Source organism: Nomascus leucogenys, chromosome 15 (genome assembly GCF_006542625.1).
Source record: "Nomascus leucogenys isolate Asia chromosome 15, Asia_NLE_v1, whole genome shotgun sequence".
Lineage (NCBI taxonomy): Eukaryota > Metazoa > Chordata > Mammalia > Primates > Hylobatidae > Nomascus > Nomascus leucogenys.
Window position 1 is genome coordinate 39,977,784 of NC_044395.1, and position 21,790 is coordinate 39,999,573.

Consider the following 21,790-nt stretch of genomic DNA (forward strand, 5'->3'; position numbering starts at 1 on the left):
AAGCAGGACAAACAAGAAGCCAGGCCAACAAGAGCATGAGCTCTCCTGCCTCCCAGCATCCACCTACCTCACACATGCAAGTGCCTTGGCTCTGCATCAGGTAGACCCGGGTTCAAATTCCCGCCCTGCCATCTTTTGCACATTACTTGCCCAAGGTTGTTTGAGTTTCAGTCTCCTGGGGTTTAAAGTGGGGATGATGACGAGGTTGTTGTGACTGAAGAAGATAATGCATATAAATCACACCGATGATTATTGGGGGGCTAGAGATGCATCCTTCATACTTCCCCAGAGCTCACATCAAGGAAGCTTTTCCTATGCTACTAGGGCTGGGGGTGGGTGAGGAGAGAGGCTTTCGCTGAAAAGGCATGAGCAGAGAATAAACAGCAGGCACCACTCTCTCTTAAACACAGTGATACCAGGGGAGGGGCCTTCATGTGGAGACTCTCATGAGTCTTACTCTGTTCTGCTTCAGTCCCTGAGGCTCCTGGCCTGGATTTCACCCATTTACCATGTGACTCCTTCCCCCCAAAGTCCTGCTTTTTTCTCCTGTGACCCCAAGACACTAACAAAACAGCTCCCATCTCCCATTTCCATCCTCGGGCTCAGAGAGGCATGGCTGACTCCAGGCTGCCTGGGTGAATTCCTGAGACAGAGCCGGTTTACAGTGATCATTTGCAGGCTCTGAACTAAGGAACCCCAAAAGTGGACACTCACATGTGATCAAAGTGGACACCCAGGCACACAGTCTCCCTGCCTTTCCTTTCTCCTTGTCTGGAGGAGCCAGGAGTGGGCGGGCTGCAAGCTGCGGTGGTCTGGATGATTCATTTCCTCCTCAGAGTCAAGAGCTGCGTGTTGGTGTCAGCGTGAGGCCCACAAGGGGGGAGCCGAGGGCCTCTGAAGCAAAACATTAAGTGGGGTACAATGAAATGAAACATTTATTGAGCATCAGTTTATAAGTCCTTTAAGGAAGAAAAGAGCAAGCGAGAGGGAAGAGCCATTTTGCCATTTTATCCATTTATTATGTACAATATTAAGGCACAAGTTTAAGCAGCAAAGAAGAGGAAAATCTTTGGCTGACCAACAGCATCAATATTTGCTGTGGGGGACAGGCAGTGTTCTTGGACTCCCCACACTGGTACACAGACCCATCTGGCTGTACAGCCATGTACATCACCCCTCAATACAGACTGGAAATATGAAGACACTAAATGTTACAGCCAGATACCAGAGTCTGCTGGGAAGAGCCGGCACGAGCACGGCACACTGCCACCAAGCACAGCGACACACACACACAGAGCAGGTTGGAGGGCAGCGGCACCAGGACAGCTGAAATCGGGTGCCCATGCTTACCCTTGTTTCACAGAATTTTACACAATTCTGTAAGTGCTCATGGAGGAGGAGGCTCCCTGTTCCTCCTCAAAAGGAAAAAAAAAACAAAACAAAACACCTTGATTCAAATAAAACCAATGTGGATATATTTGCTTACATTCTGTTTTGTAATAAATACTTACAGGTGTCTCTATGTGAACAGACTCCTAGGCACAATCACTTGTAAACACAACACCAGGCATCCAGACTTTGGGAGCTGATACAAGAAAATGCTGTATATGTACTTCAATATAGAGAGAGCAGTATTCTAATTCTGTGAAGAAGCAAAGTTTCATGACAAAGAAACACCCCAGTCACATCATAACATGACAATAACATGCACTAAAGTAAACACGGTTTTACAGAATACCTACCAGATGTTTATATGAATGATTATGCACTTTTGTCTGTAGTGTATGCAGAGATGTGAACACATAGGAGGCATGGCAAGAGAATTGATTTTTAAAAATCTGTGTGCTAATGAGGACGGTCCTCCCTTGAAGCGGACACTTTGAGAGGCTCTGAGGCCAAAGACTGACTCCAAGAAATTTCTTAGGGATTTTTTAGGAACAAAAATGGTGTAACTTACCTTAATTACCATCTTTGTTCATCCAACTGTGCTATCAAGCACTTGAGATTATTTCCAGAACTTAAATCCATCCTCAAAGGAGGAGGATTTCTCATCTCTAAGGGGAAACCAAAGGAACATGCCAAGCCCCGAAGGCCATTCTAGTAGAAGAGTTCCCAAGACATTTTTACTTGGCAGCACTATAGTCCATCAGCACATAGTGTCCCAAAAGACACCTTTTAAGGAGGGCGGGGTGAGATGAACACTTTGATCTTCTGTATGTTAAGAAAAGAAATTCCCACAAACAACCCTATAGTCATACCTCATATGTATGCACTCACTTATACACATGTCTTTATATACCATTAAATTACTAAGTGAGAAAAGGGTATACTACTTAAGAGAAAGAGGAAAAATTGCTCGTTTGTTTCAGGAGAAATTCACTTACAGAAATGCTAACTTTTGCATTTCCCCAGCCTACCAATTTCTGGTAACTTCTTAATTACTTTGCCTATCTCCCATGGAGCCACACATCAGAGGCAAACTCATTAAACAATCGTCACATCTAATGAAGACATTTTAAACACTTTAATTACTTAAACAACAAGAAAAGAAACATTTATAAGCATATACCAAGGCTGTCTCAGATTTCAGGATGTGGAGAAGCTAATGGTAGGCTGGATACTCTCTGGCTACTTAAAGCCTTACCCATTTAAGAACATTTGTGGGATTCCAGTGACTATGGCCACGGTACTCCTTTGCTAAGAGGAGTGCAAGATCATTCGGAGAACACAGAGAAGCATGCTCCACTTACTCCAGTGTGGACGCGGGGCAATACTCTGGTTTTGAAAAACACATCTCTTTGCTCAGCATAACTCCCTGCAGTCAAAACATGAGCCCCCTGCCTCAAAAGCTTTTAATGCCCCAATCTATTATCCACTGCTTCTGAGGTCCCCAGCCTCACCTGAAGTCTGTGTCCCTAAGTCTCTGGGACTCAGGTCAATGAGGAGGAAGGAATTTCCCACTCTCTCAGCACCTGGCATGAAGGTGCTACAGCCACTGCATCATGAGAGTGTGCACCCAGGTGAGAACAAACAAGAGTAATGACTGGCTGCTCTGCATGGGGCATTCTGAGTACCTCCTTCCCGAGTAACAGAAGCACTGAATTCTCTGTTCCAGGTTCAGAACTAATTTGGTGCAACTGTTTTGGTATCCATGCCAAGCCTTGTGGAGTCAAACTCATATGTGAGTTCCAAAGAGCAACCCCAGAGGACTGCACTCAGAAGGGCTCCACCACTGCCTGCTCTCCCAACCAAAGCCTGAGGAGGGCCAAGGCAGCCCCTGCCCTGCGTGCATGGTTAGAACATGCTGAACTCCGCAGTGCCATTGGCTGCCAGCCTCTGGGAGGCAGAGAAAATGCTGAGAAGAAAACACTAAGAAAGGGTTCTGCACACGCTCTGAAAGTTTTGGAAGATAATGTGTTTTTCCTGGCAGCTTAGCTATATGGACCTGCAGACAGTAATAGTTCTTATGTACACAGGCATCTAATTAGTGAAACTCTAGCGTCAGAGACCTCACTCCAACTTCTCCAATTCCATATAATATCCTGGCAGCACACAGAAACTGCCAGACAATGCAGTCCAGGGTGAAGGAGAACAATGCTGGAATACCTTCCCGTGAAGCCAGGGCCTCTCCCCTTTACCCTGAAGCAGGACCCTCAAATTCTATAATCAAGTTCCACTGGGAAAGTTTGAAGTCCAGGTCTCTGGGAAGTGCAGAAATATTTTTTAGGTATAGTTTGGAGCTGTGCTTTGGTGGAACACAATAATTTCCATCTATGCCTGGCATTTATAGGTGATTCCAGGAGTTCTGGGCTTAGTCCTATTTCTTAGGCTCTGAGATGTGTGATAGCTGTGTGTGTGTGTAGTTACACGTGCACACACACATCACAGACAGGGATAGAGACTGCCAAGATGCAGTGCCGCATGTCAGAGGCTGTACAGCCAGGGTCTATGCCCAATGCCTCTCCAAACTTTGTTTTAAATCATCCTAGCTTCTCCTGGCTGTGAGATTTCAGGAAGGGACTTAACCTTTCTGAGCCCATTTCCTCATCAGTGAAATCAGAATAATAAACTCACCCCCTGTACTCCAGGTGGGTGGAGGACTAATTAAAAGGTACTTACCACACTGTTTGCATACAGTTGGCACTAGAAAATATAGTTGCATTATTTTTCTGAAAATCTGTTTAAGATATTGTAAGCTGCCCAGAACACAGAGCAGGTGCTCAGTATATGGCCGGACTTCAGGAAAGCTCTAATGATGAAAGTATTTAGTGGCCTGGCTTGGCAGGAAATTTCCCATAGAAGAAGGCATTTTAAAGCTATAGATCCCATTCTTAAGGAAGAGTCTTAGTAGGTTAAGAGAAAAAAAATACGGTCAAAGTCCAAAATACAATGCCGTTGAAGCCCTGAAACATGGCGATGTGTCTGTTTACAATGAAAATACTTGGCAGCTCAGGCGGACCTCGAAGAGCAAGCAAGTCTGACACCTGATTGGGGCAATGAGGTGTCTGGGGCATGAAGACCAGGCTTTGGGAGAAACGGCTGGGTCTCTCACTCTAACCTATGTCTAAGGGAGGCAGCCCAAGTTTAGGGTGGCCCAGACCTGATGGTAGGGGCTGGCAGAGTTGACTTACCTTCCTATCTCTAGACATTTTCCTTTCTGGTCCATCCCCAACATAAACTGGGGTCACAATGTCCTTAAGAGAGTTAGCTGCCATCTCCTAACCTCATCTCCTATGAAATGTGGTGGGAACAGAGATTAAGAATGGATCTCTATGCCCTCTCCCCACCCATGTCCATTCTCAACCCTTCCCCCCATTGATGAGGCCTCCTGTGCCCTCTTCCCACACCCTATGGCATGGGGCGAGCGCCCTGCTCAGCCTCTCTGAGCTCCTCAGTTTTCCTGTCTGCACAACAGGTACTCTGATGCTCAGTGTGAGACTAGAGGAGGTGGTGAGCAGGTGGCACAATGTGCGGTGCCTACGGCCAAGCAGAGCCCCAGAGGGCCAGTTCCCACTCCTCTGTCATACTGGGTGGCACAGAGGCTGGCCAAAGCCACTGATTTCTTCCCTCCCCTCTCCAGCCTACACCTCTTGTCTTCCTTCTATCACCTCAATTTGGGGAGGCTATAACTTCACCAGGGTTACACACCCAAGACCAGTCCATTTGAGGACCCAAGCAAAGTTTCCTGAGTAGCACTCTCTTGAGTGTTTCATTTAGAAGGTACCTGGAAAAGGTACTCCCCTTTCTTCCTCTAAGCAAGCGTGAGCAAAGGGAACTGGGGAAACACCGATCCAGCTGACCTGGAGACAGAAACATCAGGACCCTGTAGGACCGTCTCTCTGACGCCCCGATGAGCTTCTCCTCTTTTCTAATCCAGCATCTCTTAGATTTGTAAAGGAAGCCAGTGTCCGCAGAGCTGAATATGTCACAGCAGAGGTCTAACGGACCCACCACCTAACACACTCCTGCCTCTTTTCCATGGCACTTCTGTCTCACTTTGAATAAACTGCCTCAAAACTGAAATCCTGAAAAACCTGACAACACTGTATATACACTGGCCTGGTAGGTTACAAGAGACGTTCACAACAGAGGCAACCTGGTGCTACAGAGGTCTGGATGCTGATCGAGAGCAAGGAGAGGCGTGCGCGGGGGAGGAAAGAGTGTGAATACGCTCATGAGCCTCAATACAAGAAGCTATATGGGAGGCTGGTGAGATTCTGGAAACCACTGAGACAACTGTCTGTAAATTGTCATCTGTTTCCTGGAGTGCTGTCCTAAGTCTTCCCCAACAGAGCAATGGAATGTGGAAACGTCAAGCTCCTTGCAAGAGATCCGATGTGAGAGACAAAAAAGCAAGTGCCATGATCTTAATGCAAGATGTCACAGGGACCCACGGAATCTCCTGCCTCCTCAAAGATTGCTTAGTTCACAGTTAGAATGAGGCTCGCAGCTGCAACCCAGCTATGCAAAGGTGAAGCAGCCAGGAAGTCGGCACGTGGCTTTGTCCTACTGGTCACTATCAAACACAGCAGGAATTATGACAGTTCAGGTACTGCTCTCATAAATCCCATACCTAAGGAATTCTGCTATGTCTTATTAAAAAGAAAAAAATGAAGGAACAACAAAAAATTAAAGACCGTAAAGCAGAGACAGAGATGAACTCAGAAGTTAGGATGGATGGGGACCGAGATCATAATCTATCCTGTTGAGAAAATACTGCAGAATTCAGAAAAGCTAAGAAGCCCAATCATCTCTTGAAAATCCAAACCAAACAGGTAATTAGGTGAAGACCAGCTTTCATATCCCTCTCGCCCTCGATGCTTCTTCTCACTGCCACACTCACACACACGGGACGCCCCATGGTTGGAACAGGTGGCACTGCATTATGCCAAGACAGGCTCTCAAGATTTCTTGGAGGCTTTTCTTAAACCAAACATGCTAAGAGGCAAGGAGAATGGGGGTATTCGAAGGATGATCCACATTTGGGTTTATCTGTTTATAATCAGAGAATGGGGGTACACAGGCCCTCCCAAGAGATACATTTTCTGTACAATGAAAAATTCAGTTTCCTATTTCTTAACTTTGTTTGCAAACCTACACGCCTCTTCTCTCTTCCACCATGTGTAATAAAATCCATCGCATTCTCTTCTGTCTTCAGTCTTGTAGGTCTCCTGTTTTTGTGTTTAACATTAATAAAATGTGTTCTTATGAGTCTGAAATCTTTATCAGTTCAAATCATTCCTGATTTCCCATCTACAACCTTCTAGGTCTTTCTTCTTTCTCTGCCGCTTTCCTTGTTTGTCAGTGTTCTGTACTCAAACTCCACAGGGATGGCAGTTAGATGAGGACCTCCATCATCTCTCCATCAGGGAACTCGGGCTTGTGCAGCAAGCTGCTGACCCGGCCTCTGTGGTCAGGCGACTTCCCATGGCCAGGAGAGTTCTCTGCCAAATAGAGGGGAAACATCAGCTGCCCATTCCTCAGGAGGGGCACAGGCTTTCCAGATTCTCTAAAATGGACCCACGTCCGATACCATTGCACACCCAGGATTCTTACCACAGGCCATGTGAGATGATCCAGCCCACAGTGGGAACACGCAGAATGACTGGGCCAGGATTCAGACAAAAATACAAACCAGGATGGTGATGGGAGAGGATTCAGAGGGTGAGGATGACAGTGGGACTCTGTACAGGAGCCCCTCACACCCTCTGCTCAAAACTATCAGGTGCACATTCTGAGCCAGGCACTTTTTACATGTTCTCTGGCTTACTTGGAAAAGAATTACATCTTTAAAAAGTGACAACATTGTATTTACTTGTCTACTTTGAAAAGTGAAATAAACAACCCCCTTGGAGGAAACAGTTAACTTAAGCCCCACAGAGCCTGCATCTCCTCAAAAGAATTCCTGAAAAGGGAGGTCCCCGTGACCATGATTAGTCTCAGGTTTTAGGATGTGGAGAAGCTAATGGTAGGCTGGATACTCTCTGGCTACTTAAAGCCTTACCCATTTAAGAACATCTGTGGGATCCCACTGACCATGGCCACGGCCACGGTACTCCTTTGCTTAAGAGGAGTGCCTTAAGAGGCCAGCTCTATTCTTACCCAGGACACTTCGGGACTCACTGCAAAGATCACCTCTCCCAAGTTGTCTTCCCTTAAATACTTTAAACAGCTCGTTAGTCCTGGCCCAAGTGCTGTGCCACAAGTTAACCGACTCTGCAGGTCAATCTACATTCTCCTTCCATCATAATGTCCTCCACTGAGGCCAGAATCCCTGGCAAGTCAGAGCCCTGAAGGCAACAGTGAACTTGTGTCTTTGATGTATGTACCTGGTGCCTAATTCTGGCTCCCAAACATACCAGAGGGCATTCAGTCCCTCAGAGGGTCTGTTGTCATTCCATCCGGGTAAGGGTTAGTTAAAAAGCATGCATTGCCAGGGTAGTCTCAAGCTGTGCACTCATTTCAAATAGTAATAAATTAGATGTGTCTATATGGGAACTTTATTCCCATAATAAGAAAGGGCACACATATCCTAAGTGCATTAGGATAGCATCCCCATAGAGGAAGAGCTGATGGGTGCCCCTGCTTCCTCTCTAGCTCAACAAAAGATTCTCTTAGGCCAGACAGTTCCACAGTTTTCAGGGGCGTCAAGGTGGGGTAGCCCACATACCCAGTTTCTCTGCGGTCCCTTTGGCCGCTGGGTGTTTCAGGACAGGGCTGTGAGCAGGGGTCGTGCTCAGCCGGCCGCGGCTGGGGAGGGACGCCATGCTGGGCCAGAAGAGCTCGGCACTCTTGTCGGTCTGTGTGCTGCTGTCCTTGCTGCCTGTCTTGGCGTGGGCACTACTGGCTGCCGTAGTGGAGGCTGTGGAGGACAATGCTGAGGTGGGTGGGGGTGGCAGCAGTGGGGCAGAGGCATGCTCGTGGTGCTCCTTCCCCAGCAGCAATCCTGAGGGCAGAGAACAGATTTTTCAATGACATTCTTTTTTTTCCTTTTTTTTTTTTTTTAAATCTAGTCTTGGAGATCTGTTCCTTGTTGACTGATGATTGCTTCATTCATTCATTGATTCATTCCCCAAGCATTTAATAAACACTTATTACAAGCCTGATAAAATAACAAACACTGAGAGAATAAAAAATGGAAGACGTAGTCCCCTTCCTAAAAAATTGTAGGTTTTTTTTTTTTTGGAGTAGAGAAGTAGTTGTCAAGTAAACTGATTATAACTTAATATATAAACTGTAGGGTACAATTATTCACAGGGTGGTATGGACGAACAGAGAAGTGCCTAACTGCCAGCAGGAGGGGTAGGGAGGTTCCTGCAAGGCTTTCTAGAGACCATGCTTGCTGTCCCCATTGTGGCCCAGAAGGGCTGGCCTGAAGTGTGGCAGTGTGCTTAAGAAAAACTACAAGGCTTCCCCAGTCCTAGACATGTTCCCATTGGCTTGCTGCTCTTCTGAATAGTTCACAATTCCACCCTACTCCTTGTAATGGATGATGGTCCCCCATAGGCTTGGGTTCAAAGATAAACATGCTACCTGCACATTTCTGCGGTGGAACTGTAGCCTGCCAGAAGCAGAAAGCCAGCCAGCCTCCTAGGAAAGGCCACTTAGCCCTCTCCTTACCCCCTTCCTCAAGAGTAGTGAGGCTGGGGTGGGGAAGAGGGGATGCTGGCTATGGAAATGGGAGACGTGGTGTGCAGAGGTGTCCATTTTCCTCAGAGCCTTCCTGGAAAGCTGGGCAGGAGGATAACTTTTTATTTTTAAATACAGCACACACGCAGGAAAGTGCCAGTACCCTAGAATGCCAGCCTATAGAAAATGCAGTAAGCGCAACCAAGTATTTGTTCTCTTATCTGGTTAGATAGCCAGCAATTCATAAAGTATCCTCGCCAGGGCTGTTTTAAGGTGCCTATTTAGAACTCAGAGCAGTTCAGTTTGTCAAGAGCAGTGCTTCTCAAAATGCAATGTGCATAACAATTACTTGGCTATATCGTTAAAAGGAAGACCTGATCTAGCAGGCAGGGCCTGGGATTCTGTATTTCTAAGAACCTCCCGGATGGTGCTGGTGCCGCTGGCCCACAGACCACGCTGAGCAGCAAAGGCCTTCACCTGCGCTTCCCACATCATCTCACTTCATACTGCACGTCATTCCTGCAAGACAGGCCTTATCCTGTCTTACAGAGAAGGAAATGGAAGCTCAGAAAAACTAACATCTCACAGCTAAGAAGCAGCAGAAATGGGACTCAAACCCAGCTGTGCCTGACTTGGAGTCCAACCTATGTTCTTTCCACTTCATCGCCCGGCCTATGGAAACTCCAGAGTCTGCAGGATGTCCTCGTAGGGAGTGACAGGCTAAATAAGTCGCTAGCCAGCCATAGCTCCTGGGAGCCCCTGGGCAATTGGGAAGGTATATGCTGTCACCTCCACCTCCTTCCAGAGCCTATCGGACAAGCAATGGTGACAACATGTGGGGAACTGCGCAGTCACCCATGAACCTGCCTCAGCCCCTCGGAAAGTCCCTCCCTTTGTGTGTGACACGTGGACACCAATGACAACAACGAGGAGGAATATCAGTGCAGGGAACACAGCAGCTCTTCCTTCAGACAAGTCCTCTGGCTCCCAGGCCTGGTTTAGACATGCCAGGTCCTGGGGCATACGGGCACAGACACCAGAGATGCCTGCCTGGCTGCATGTCACAAACAGGGGACTCCCAGGGAGGTTTCCACCAGAGCTGAGCAAATTTTCAAACTCCTTGACCAGGCCTGTCTCAGCATTGCCTCCTGGCTCTCTAGCTGGGCTGGGAGCTACATGTCCTTGGGACGGTCTTTGATGCTCTCAGCTACCGTCCACACACGTCTTCTTTGAAGTGCATTTCCTTTGGGGGCAGGGGCTGCTGAAGCCACCAGTGGAGGGACTTCAAACAGAGATCCTGGCTGGGAGCCTTTGATCCCCCCAACTCTGTCGGGTTCATATGGAAGCTCTTATCCCCTCTGGCCCAGAGCAGCCAGTCTCCTCTGGGGTCTTATGCTGAGGACAACTGGCTCTCAGCTGCACAGAGAAACAAAAACACGATCTGATGAGGGGAAATGCATCAAAGAAGGGCCAGACCCCTGGAGAGGCCAGAGTGCAGGGGAAGGGTGTGGAGGACCTGTGTGTGGGCATGCTGCCTGCTTCCCCTCCAGCTTGGCTAGACCAGCCAGCCAACAAGCCCGCCTGCCCCCAGGAAACCTACTCCTGGCTAAGACCACACTTAGGGAACGTTCCTCAAAATTCTGCCCATGCAACAACAATACAGCAAAAACTTACCACCCCTACCTTATGCGAGAGAGCACTTCTTCCAATGTGCTCTCCCCATTATCCCATTCTTCCCTCCCATGCCCCATGGGGTAAAGCAGGCAGACACTGCCCTCCCTTTCTAGACATGGAAGCAGAGGTGGAGCCTTCATACAACTGGTCTAGAGCAGAGCCAAGTTCAGAGGTGTGACGTCTCTAGGCTTTTCCATGAGAGCCTTTTGTGTTATAAGGGTCACCTCAACTTACAACAATAATAGATAATTATCATCTGAGTCAACCCATGGCTAAGAGCTACTCCAGTGGTGCAGTCTTTAGAATTTACACAATGCTTCCACATATCTATAACTGAAGTATGATTGATTTCCCTCCCCACTTCAAAGATGAGTAAACTGAGACCAGGAACTATTCAGGGACATTTCCATGTCCCATGAGTGGCAGAGAAGCTGTCTGGTCTTGCTTTTCCAATCATGGTCTGACAGAGGTGTGGGGCTCACCTATGCTCCCCTTCCAGGTCTTCTCTTCCTTCTTTTCCTCGGCCAGCTGGCTGCTGGTAAGAGAGGTCTGGCGAGAGTGTGTCCCAGTAGCTGCTGCTATGGATGGAACGGAGCGGGCAGGACGTAGGCTGGAGGAGTCTGTCTTCCCGGCATCTTTACGAGATCGCTGCTGCAGGACCTTAATCATAGCATCTTTCTCTATGATTTTGGCATGGAGATTTTTAATACTGTAAAACAAAACAAAACAGTCTCCATAAAAAGCCACTTGGCTAGAAAAACTTGAAACATTTATCTCAGGCTGTCCCAAGGACTTTAACTGTAATTTAGGGATACAGGATGAAGAACAGTACGAATCTTCAAACGTTGATAATCTCCAAATTGTTAAGACAGGTCTTTTATCATATGTCAAAAGAGTACACCTTCCCTGGCACCTTGGGAGACTGGGACTTCAGGGAGGTACAGTTAGAATGACTGCGGCCACATTCCTGGACTGAAGTGGGCTGGGGACTATATTTAGAGGGTCTAGCATTGGCGGCGGGGGCCAGGGGTAGGGAGGGGATAGGGAAGCATAAAAACTCTAAAGCCTCAAACAAGGTGAGCTTTCAACTAAAGTCAATTTCTCTATTTTCTAAGAAAAAAGAACCAAGATGAACAGGTTCTCTGGTAGAAGATGATTTTTCTGGAAGAATGCTGAGTTATTTTCACAACTTTGATAGTAACTCACTGAGCCTATCTATCAATGGCTCAGCTACTCAGCCCTATTTTCACATCTGCAAAATAAGAGGGCTAGGGCTCCCAGGGTTCCACAAGCCCTCAGGGAATGAAGGGGGCAGGCTAGTTTTACTATGTCAAAAAGTCTGCTGGAAATTTTGTGTAGCCCATCAGAAGAGTGCATTAGCTAAATATGTTCTTTATTTTGGACTGGAATATATAAATTCTGGCTCAAAAACTCTGAATCTTTGGGATATAATGTTTCCCCCTTTCAGCTCATAACGTCATAGAGATAGACACCAAGAAATAACATAGACATCTAAATTCTTCTGTCACTAGACTCAGCCTGCATCTTAAAACCTGCAGGTGACACGCAATTTCCCCCAGAGAACCCCAGCACCAGATCCATTGCTGAGTGGAACCATGTGCTTAGGTTGGAACCTTTTCCTTCTCTCCAGGGCACAGCATGGGGGAGGAGAGTTTTTGGAGACCTCATGCTCATAGCCTTTCAGAACAGGACAGAGAAGCAATCTGTTCTGGACGGCCTGGAGTGTGAATGCAGCGGACCCCACGCGTCACACATAGCCGTCCCTTACGTGTATTCCATGTCCTGACACCTTCTGTTGGCCTGCACCACCTCCTCCTCCTCTTGCCAGATGTGGGCCTCCAGCGAGCTATCTCCATAGCTGCCATTCCGTGAGTGGTTGATGATGGTGGTGTCCCTGGCAACACAAGGATATGCGTTTGATCACAGGAAACCTTCTTGCTTTGTCTCAATGCAAACAGACACAGAACGGAGAGGCTGGTGTTCATGCTGGAACAGAGATCAGATCTGCATCTCCCATTGGCTCATGAAGGCTTTCCCTCCCAATTTCCCCAGCTCAGTTATCAATCTCATCTGATGCCCATACAGAGAAAGGTGTAAGTGCTTGCGGAGAGGTGACCACAGGGTGCTGTACTAAAACTCCACAAACTCCTTCACCCACTTTTCCTCTCCTGAATTCTGTCCAATTCTCTTCCTTAGCTAGATAGAATTAAGTAGTATCTAAGGAAAACAAAATAAAATTCAAAAATCAAGTCCCTTCCCCCTTCTGACTACATTATGTATGTAGCTACACGGCATGTTATGAATATGTAAAATGGGCACCTAGAGATTTAATCTACTGACATATGGACACTATTATTATTATTGTATTTCTTGGTGTTTCCATGCTTGTACTTTTTCATGCTTGCCCTATACCTCACTTTTCCAATCAGAGTTTAGGTTTTATTTCTGTTTATCATCCATATAGCATAGAATGCCTACTTCAGTATTTTACAGTAAAATGGGGGCTCAGTAAATTCTTAAAACTGAGACTGGTCCTCTCAGAGAGTGAGGCTCCAAGCTGAAGTCTTCCTTCATGTTGTATTCTGTCTCACTTCTTGTTTTATGGGCCCTGCCTGGGATGCAGGTCAGGACAATGTAATTGGCATGCCAGGGTCCAGGACAGAAAGATGAAGGCAGACACTGTCTTGACAAGTTCAGGTGAGGTGGGTGCAGTGAGGGCAAGGGCAGACACAAGAAGATTGAGAAGCAGTTTCACTGCAAGCATCTGTCTGACTATAAACAACCAGTTACAGATAACTATTCCTGCCACTGGTTTTGACAATTTAATTACTGCTAACTGACAATGATTAGTAAAAATAAGATCACTGCGTCATCTAAGTGATGTATCTCAAGATGAAAGGCACAATAATGGCTCTGACTACATGAGTACTTAATTAGTAAGACATGATGTAGCCAAGTATTTCACATCTTTTTAACTTCATATTCCAATGTACAATCACACTGAAAAACTTTTTTTTTTTTGAGATGGAGTTTCATTCTTGTTGCCCAGACTAGAGTGCAGTGGCGTGATCTTAGCTCACTGCAACCTCCACCTCCTGAGTTCAAGCGATTCTCCTGTCTCAGCCTTCCAAGTAGCTGGGATTATAGACATGCATCACCACATCTGGCTAATTTTGTATTTTTAGTAGAAACGGGGTTTCACCATGTTGGTCAGGCTGGTCTCGAACTCCTGACCTCAGGTGATTCACCCACCTCGGCCTCCCAGAGTGCTGGGATTACAGATGTGGTGAGCCACCACGCCCTGCCTGAAAACTTTAAAGCTTTTTTTTTTTTTTTTTTTTTCACAGAATAGCCCAAAACAGAAAAATAGAGGCCCCTTTAATGACAGCTGTCAACATTAATGAGCATTTACTTCATACATGGACTGGGTAGGGCATGGTACACATGGTCTCTCATTTAGTTCTCACAACTTGTGCACAAGGTATTATTATCCTCAATTTCTAGATGAAGAAACCAGGGTTAGGTGACATTTCCAAGAATAGTTAGTGAATAGGGAAAATGGATTCTAACTCAGGTATTTATGACTCCAAAGTCCATACCCCTAACCATCACTCTATACTCCTGCAAGTTTCATATGTCTTTAAGAAGAAGGTCTCAGCAAAGATGAGTAAAGATAAAAACAAACCAGAGGGCATATGTGAGAATGTGGCTCAGAAAAGTGCAAAGTGTCATTGAAAATATACTAAAGGCCAAATGATGTAGAAAGCAAACAAAATGCTTTAAACATATTTGCAAAATTATAAATTCACACTATGGTGCACAAAATCATCAATATAGAAATTAGTGGCTAGAAACATTTTCAACAAATTTACTTTTGGAGACTTTACATGGAGCTGGAAACAAATCTGAAAATTCATGTTTACATTGCCAAGTAAGGAGAGCAAACACAATTAGAGGAAAGCAACTTAGACAGTAAATATATAAAACTCTGAAAGAAATATTAATTGCAAGATGGCCGAATAGGAACAGCTCCGGTCTCCAGCTCCCAGCCCCAGCGACACAGAAGACGGATGATTTCTGCATTTCTGCTTGAGGTACCGGTTTCATCTCACTAGGGAGTGCCTAACAGTGGGTACAGGACAGTCGGTGAAGCGCACTGTGCGTGAGCCGAAGCAGGGCGAGGCATTGCCTCACTCGGGAAGCGCAAGGGGTCAGGGAGTTCCCTTTCCTAGTCAAAGAAAGGGGAAACAGACGGCACCTGGAATATCAGGTCAGTCCCATCCTAATACTGCGCTTTTCCAATGGGCCTGGAAAACGGCACACTAGGAGATTGTGTCCCGCACCTGGCTCGGAGGGTCCTATGCCCACGGAGTCTCGCTGATTGCTAGCACAGCAGTCTGAGATCAAGCTGCAAGGCGGCAGCGAGGCTGGGGGAGGGGCGCCCACCATTGCCCAGGCTTGCTTAGGTAAACAAAGCAGCCAGGAAGCTCGAACTGGTGGAGCCCACCACAGCTCAAGGAGGCCTGCCTGCCTCTGTAGGCTCCACCTCTGGGGGCAGGGCACAGACAAACAAAAACTCAGCAAGAAACTCCACAGACTTAAATGTCCCTGTCTGACTGACAGCTTTGAAGAGAGTAGTGGTTCTCCCAGCACGCAGCTGGAGATCTGAGAACGGACAGACTGCCTCCTAAAGTGGGTCCCTCACCCCTGAGCAGCCTAACTGGGAGGCACCGCCCCAGTAGGGACAGACTGACACCTCATTCAGCCGGGTACTCCTCTGAGACAAAACTTTCAGAGGAACTATCAGAGAGCTGAATTTGTGGTCTCACGAAAATCCGCTGTTCTGCAGCCACCGCTGCTGACACCCAGCCAAACAGGGTCTGGAGTGGACCTCTAGTAAACTCCAACAGACCTGCAGCTGAGGGTCCTGTCTGGTAGAAGGAAAACTAACAAACAGAAAGGACATCCACACCAAAAACCCATCTGTACATCACCATCATCAAAGACAAAAAGTAGATAAAACCACAAAGATGGGGAAAAAACAGAACACAAAAACTGGAAACTCTAAAAAACAGAGCACCTCTCCTCCTCCAAAGGAACGCAGTTCCTCACCAGCAACGGAACAAAGCTGGATGGAGGATGACTTTGACGAGTTGAGAGAAGAAGGCTTCAGACGATCAAACTACTCTGAGCTACGGGAGGAAATTCAAAACAATAGCAAAGAAGTTAAAAACTTTGAAAAAAAATTAGAAGAATGGATAACTAGAATAACCAATGGAGAGAAGGGCTTAAAGGAGCTGATGGAGCTGAAAGCCAAGTTTCGAGAACTTCGCGAAGATTGCAGAAGCCTCAGTAGCAGATGCGATCAACTGGAAGAAAGGGTATCGCTGATGGAAGATGAAATGAATGAAATGAAGAGAGAAGGGAAGTTTAGAGAAAAAAGAATAAAAAGAAATGAACAAAGCCTCCAAGAAATTTGGGACTATGTGAAAAGACCAAACCTACGTCTGATTGGTGTACCTGAAAATGATGGGGAGAATGGAACCAAGTTGGAAAACACTCTGCAAGATATTATCCAGGAGAACTTCCCCAATCTAGCAAAGCAGGCCAGCATTCCGATTCAGGAAATACAGAGAACGCCACAAAGATACTCCTCGAGAAGAGCAACTCCAAGACACATAATTGTCAGATTCACCAAAGTTGAAATGAAAGAAAAAATGTTAAGGGCAGCCAGAGAGAAATGTCGGGTTACCCACAAAGGGAAGCCCATCAGACTAACAGCTGATCTCTCAGCAGAAACTCTACAAGCCAGAAGAGAGTGGGGGCCGATATTCAACATTCTTAAAGAAAAGAATTTTCAACCCAGAATTTCCTATCCCGCCAAACTAAGCTTCATAAGTGAAGGAGAAATAAAATACTTTACAGACAAGCAAACGCTGAGTGATTTTGTCACCACCAGGCCTGCCCTAAAAGAGCTCCTGAAGGAAGCACTAAACATGGAAAGGAACAACCGGTACCAGCCACTGCAAAAACACGCCAAATTGTAAAGACCATCGAGGCTAGGAAGAAACTATAGCAACTAACGAGCAAAATAACCAACTAACATCATAATGACAGGATCAGATTCACACATAACAATATTAACGTTTAATGTAAATGGGCTAAATGCTCCAATCAAAAGACACAGACTGGCAAACTGGATAAGGAGTCAGGACCCATCAGTGTGCTGTATTCAGGAAACCCATCTCACGTGCAGAGACACACATAGACTCAAAATAAAGGGATGGAGGAAGATCTATCAAGCAACTGGAAAACAAAAAAAGGCAGGGGTTGCAATCCTAGTCTCTGATAAAATAGACTTTAAACCAACAAAGATCAAAAGAGACAAAGAAGGCCATTACATAATGGTAAAGGGATCAATTCAACAAGAAGAGCTAACTATCCTAAATATATATGCACCCAACACAGGAGCACCCAGATTCATAAAGCAAGTCCTCAGTGACCTACAAAGGGACTTAAACTCCCACACAACAATAATGGGAGATTTTAACACCCCACTGTCAACATTAGACAGATCAACGAGACAGAAAGTTAACAAGGATATCCAGGAATTGAACTCAGCTCTACATAAAGTGGACCTAATAGACATCTACAGAACTCTCCACCCCAAGTCAACAGAATATACATTTTTTTCAGCACCACACCACACCTATTCCAAAACTGACCACATAGTTGGAAGTAAAGCTCTCCTCAGCAAATGTAAAAGAACAGAAATTATAACAAACTGTCTCTCAGACCACAGTGCAATCAAACTAGAACTCAGGATTAAGAAACTCACTCAAAACCGCTCAACTACATGGAAACTGAACAACCTGCTCCTGAATGACTATTGGGTACATAATGAAATGAAGGCAGAAATAAAGATGTTCTTTGAAACCAACGAGAACAAAGACACAACATACCAGAATCTCTGGGACACGTTCAAAGCAGTGTGTAGAGGGAAATTTATAGCACTAAATGCCCACAAGAGAAAGCAGGAAAGATCCAAAATTGACACCCTAACATCACAATTAAAAGAACTAGAAAAGCAAGAGCAAACACATTCAAAAGCTAGCAGAAGGCTAGAAATAACTAAAATCAGAGCAGAACTGAAGGAAATAGAGACACAAAAAACCCTTCAAAAAATTAATGAATCCAGGAGCTGGTTTTTTGAGAAGATCAACAAAATTGATGGACCGCTAGCAAGACTAATAAAGAAGAAAAGAGAGAAGAATCAAATAGATGCAATAAAAAACGAAAAAGGGGATATCACCACCGATCCCACAGAAATACAATCTACCATCAGAGAATACTACAAACACCTCTATGCAAATAAACTAGAAAATCTAGAAGAAATGGATAAATTCCTCGACAAATACACCCTCCCAAGACTAAACCAGGAAGAAGTTGAATCTCTGAATAGACCAATAACAGGTTCTGAAATTGTGGCAACAATCAATAGCTTACCAACCAAAAAGAGTCCAGGACCTGATGGATTCACAGCTGAATTCTACCAGAGGTACAAGGAGGAACTGGTACCATTCCTTCTGAAACTATTCCAATCGATAGAAAAAGAGGGAATCCTCCCTAACACATTTTACGAAGCCAGCATCGTCCTGATACCAAAGCCTGGCAGAGACATAACCAAAAAAGAGAATTTCAGACCAATATCCTTGATGAACATTGATGCAAAAATCCTCAATAAAATACTGGCAAACCGAATCCAGCAGCACATCAAAAAGCTTATCCACCATAATCAAGTGGGCTTCATCCCTGGGATGCAAGGCTGGTTCAACATACGCAAATCAATAAATGTAATCCAGCATATAAACAGAACCAAAGACAAAAACCACATGATTATCTCAATAGATGCAGAAAAGGCCTTTGACAAAATTCAACAACCCTTCATGCTAAAAACTCTCAATAAATTAGGTATTGATGGGACGTATCTCAAAATAATAAGAGCTATCTACGACAAACCCACAGCCAATATCATACTGAATGGGCAAAAACTGGAAGCATTCCCTCTGAAAACTGGCACAAGACAGGGATGCCCTCTCTCACCGCTCCTATTCAACATAGTGCTGGAAGTTCTGGCCAGAGCAATCAGGCAGGAGAAGGAAATAAAGGGTATTCAATTAGGAAAAGAGGAAGTCAAATTGTCCCTGTTTGCAGATGACATGATTGTATATCTAGAAAACCCCATTGTCTCAGCCCAAAACCTCCTTAAGCTGATTAGCAACTTCAGCAAAGTCTCAGGATACAAAATTAATGTACAAAAATCACAAGCATTCTTGTACACCAATCACAGACAAACAGAGAGCCAAATCATGAGTGAACTCCCATTCACAATTGCTTCAAAGAGAATAAAATACCTAGGAATCCAACTTACAAGGGATGTGAAGGACCTCTTCAAGGAGAACTACAAACCACTGCTCAATGAAATAAAAGAGGATACAAACAAATGGAAGAACATTCCATGCTCATGGGTTGGAAGAATCAATATCGTGAAAATGGCCATACTGCCCAAGGTAATTTATAGATTCAATGCCATCCCCATCAAGCTACCAATGACTTTCTTCACAGAATTGGAAAAAACTACTTTAAAGTTCATATGGAACCAAAAAAGAGCCCGCATCGCCAAGTCAATCCTAAGCCAAAAGAACAAAGCTGGAGGCATCATGCTACCTGACTTTAAACTATACTACAAGGCTACAGTAACCAAAACAGCATGGTACTGGTACCACAACAGAGACATAGATCAATGGAACAGAACAGAGCCCTCAGAAATGATGCCGCATATCTACAACTATCTGATCTTTGACAAACCTGACAAAAACAAGAAATGGGGAAAGGATTCCCTATTTAATAAATGGTGCTGGGAAAACTGGCTAGCCATATGTAGAAAGCTGAAACTGGATCCCTTCCTTACACCTTATACAAAAATTAATTCAAGATGGATTAAAGACTTATATGTTAGACCTAAAACCATTAAAATCCTACAAGAAAACCTAGGCAATACCATTCAGGACATAGGCGTGGGCAAGGACTTCATGTCTAAAACACCAAAAGCAATGGCAACAAAAGCCAAAATTGACAAATGGGATCTCATTAAACTAAAGAGCTTCTGCACAGCAAAAGAAACTACCATCAGAGTGAACAGGCAACCTACAGAATGGGAGAAAATTTTTGCAACCTACTCATCTGACAAAGGGCTAATATCCAGAATCTACAATGAACTCAAACAAATTTACAAGAAAAAAACAAACAACCCCATCAAAAAGTGGGCAGAGGACATGAACAGACACTTCTCAAAAGAAGACATTTATGCAGCCAAAAAACACATGAAGAAATGCTCATCATCACTGGCCATCAGAGAAATGCAAATCAAAACCACAGTGAGATACCATCTCACACCAGTTAGAATGGCCATCATTAAAAAATCAGGAAACAACAGGTGCTGGAGAGGATGTGGAGAAATAGGAACACTTTTACACTGTTGGTGGGACTGTAAACTAGTTCAACCATTGTGGAAGTCAGTGTGGCGATTCCTCAGGGATCTCGAACTAGAAATACCATTTGACCCAGCCATCCCATTACTGGGTATATACCCAAAGGACTATAAATCATGCTGCTCTAAAGACACATGCACACGTATGTTTATTGCGGCACTATTCACAATAGCAAAGAGTTGGAACCAACCCAAATGTCCAACAACGATAGACTGGATTAAGAAAATGTGGCACATATACACCATGGAATACTATGCAGCCATAAAAAATGATGAGTTCGTGTCCTTTGTAGGGACATGGATGAAACTGGAAAACATCATTCTCAGTAAACTATCGCAAGGACAAAAAACCAAACACCGCATGTTCTCACTCATAGGTGGGAATTGAACAATGAGAACTCATGGACACAGGAAGGGGAACATCACACTCCGGGGACTGTTGTGGGGTGGGGGGAGGGGGGAGGGACAGCATTAGGAGATACACCTAATGCTAAATGACGAGTTAATGGGTGCAGGAAATCAACATGGCACATGGATACATATGTAACAAACCTGCACATTGTGCACATGTACCCTAAAACCCTAAAGTATAATAAAAAAAAGAGAAAAAATAAATAAATAAATAAATAAAAAGAAAAAAAAAAGAAATATTAATTGCTTTGAAATTTTTAAAAATTTTCAAAACCTCCTGCACACATAAAAGATAAGCTGACTCTAAAAATTCTGACCAACACCATCAAGATGCATAAAGAGGGGAAAACCAGTTGGTGTACAGAAGTTATTTTCTTTGCTTAAAAATCATTGATTATAGATATAAAGCATGCATCTGCAGTTGAAAAGTCACAAAACTAATGGCTGGAAATAGTAATTTTTACCAATTTGTCTGTGGCCATTCAGCACCTAGTCAATAAGAGCTCAAAATGTGTACCTTTCTCAAAAACACTTCATTTTCCTTTTTTCTCTTACTGAAAAGAAAAAAGCAATTCTGAAATGACAGAGGTTTTCTTTGAAAAGAACGTTAAGATTGGAGCTATCTGAGGTTCTCTGAACCTATTCCCCCACCCAGAAGGGGAAGACTGTAATGGGGAGGGTAGTTGCTCACAGAATTATTAGATGCTCAATAAGTATGTGTAAAAGCAAAGAAGACGGGGTGACAGGGATGGAAAGGGGCTCCCTCTACCCATCCAAATAAGGCAGAGAAGGGGAACAGTGGGACTGGGTAAATCCCACAGAACTCCTGTTCTCTGGGGTAAGAGTCATTTCCCCTTGTACGAAGGATAAGAACAAGGCTGGGCCTAGAATCCTGTGAGTAGGTGATTGTGATTGGATCTGTGGTTCTACTCGCCCCCTACCCTCCCTCCTCTGCCCACTACAGGGTTTATGTTTTGGACCCATTCATTCCCCGACTTCTGAATT

The 21,790-nt window shown here is 44.9% G+C and overlaps 1 protein-coding gene across 4 annotated transcripts in view; it reads right to left on the reverse strand.

The window, feature by feature from the left end:
* Positions 1 to 995: 995 nt before the first annotated feature.
* Positions 996 to 21,790, reverse strand: part of AMOTL1 (angiomotin like 1) — a 142,330-nt gene continuing 121,535 nt past the window's right edge. For 3 of the 4 annotated variants that reach the window (XM_030794524.1, XM_030794525.1, XM_030794528.1), the window contains 4 exons: positions 12,593 to 12,718; positions 11,286 to 11,512; positions 8,171 to 8,446; positions 996 to 6,944 (listed from right to left, as the gene is read on the reverse strand). In XM_030794524.1, coding sequence (XP_030650384.1) covers positions 6,838 to 6,944; positions 8,171 to 8,446; positions 11,286 to 11,512; positions 12,593 to 12,718 — 736 coding nt within the window. In that variant the 3' untranslated portion in view covers positions 996 to 6,837. The remainder of the gene's footprint in view (positions 6,945 to 8,170; positions 8,447 to 11,285; positions 11,513 to 12,592; positions 12,719 to 21,790) is intronic. The other variant, XM_030794526.1, reaches the window with a different exon arrangement.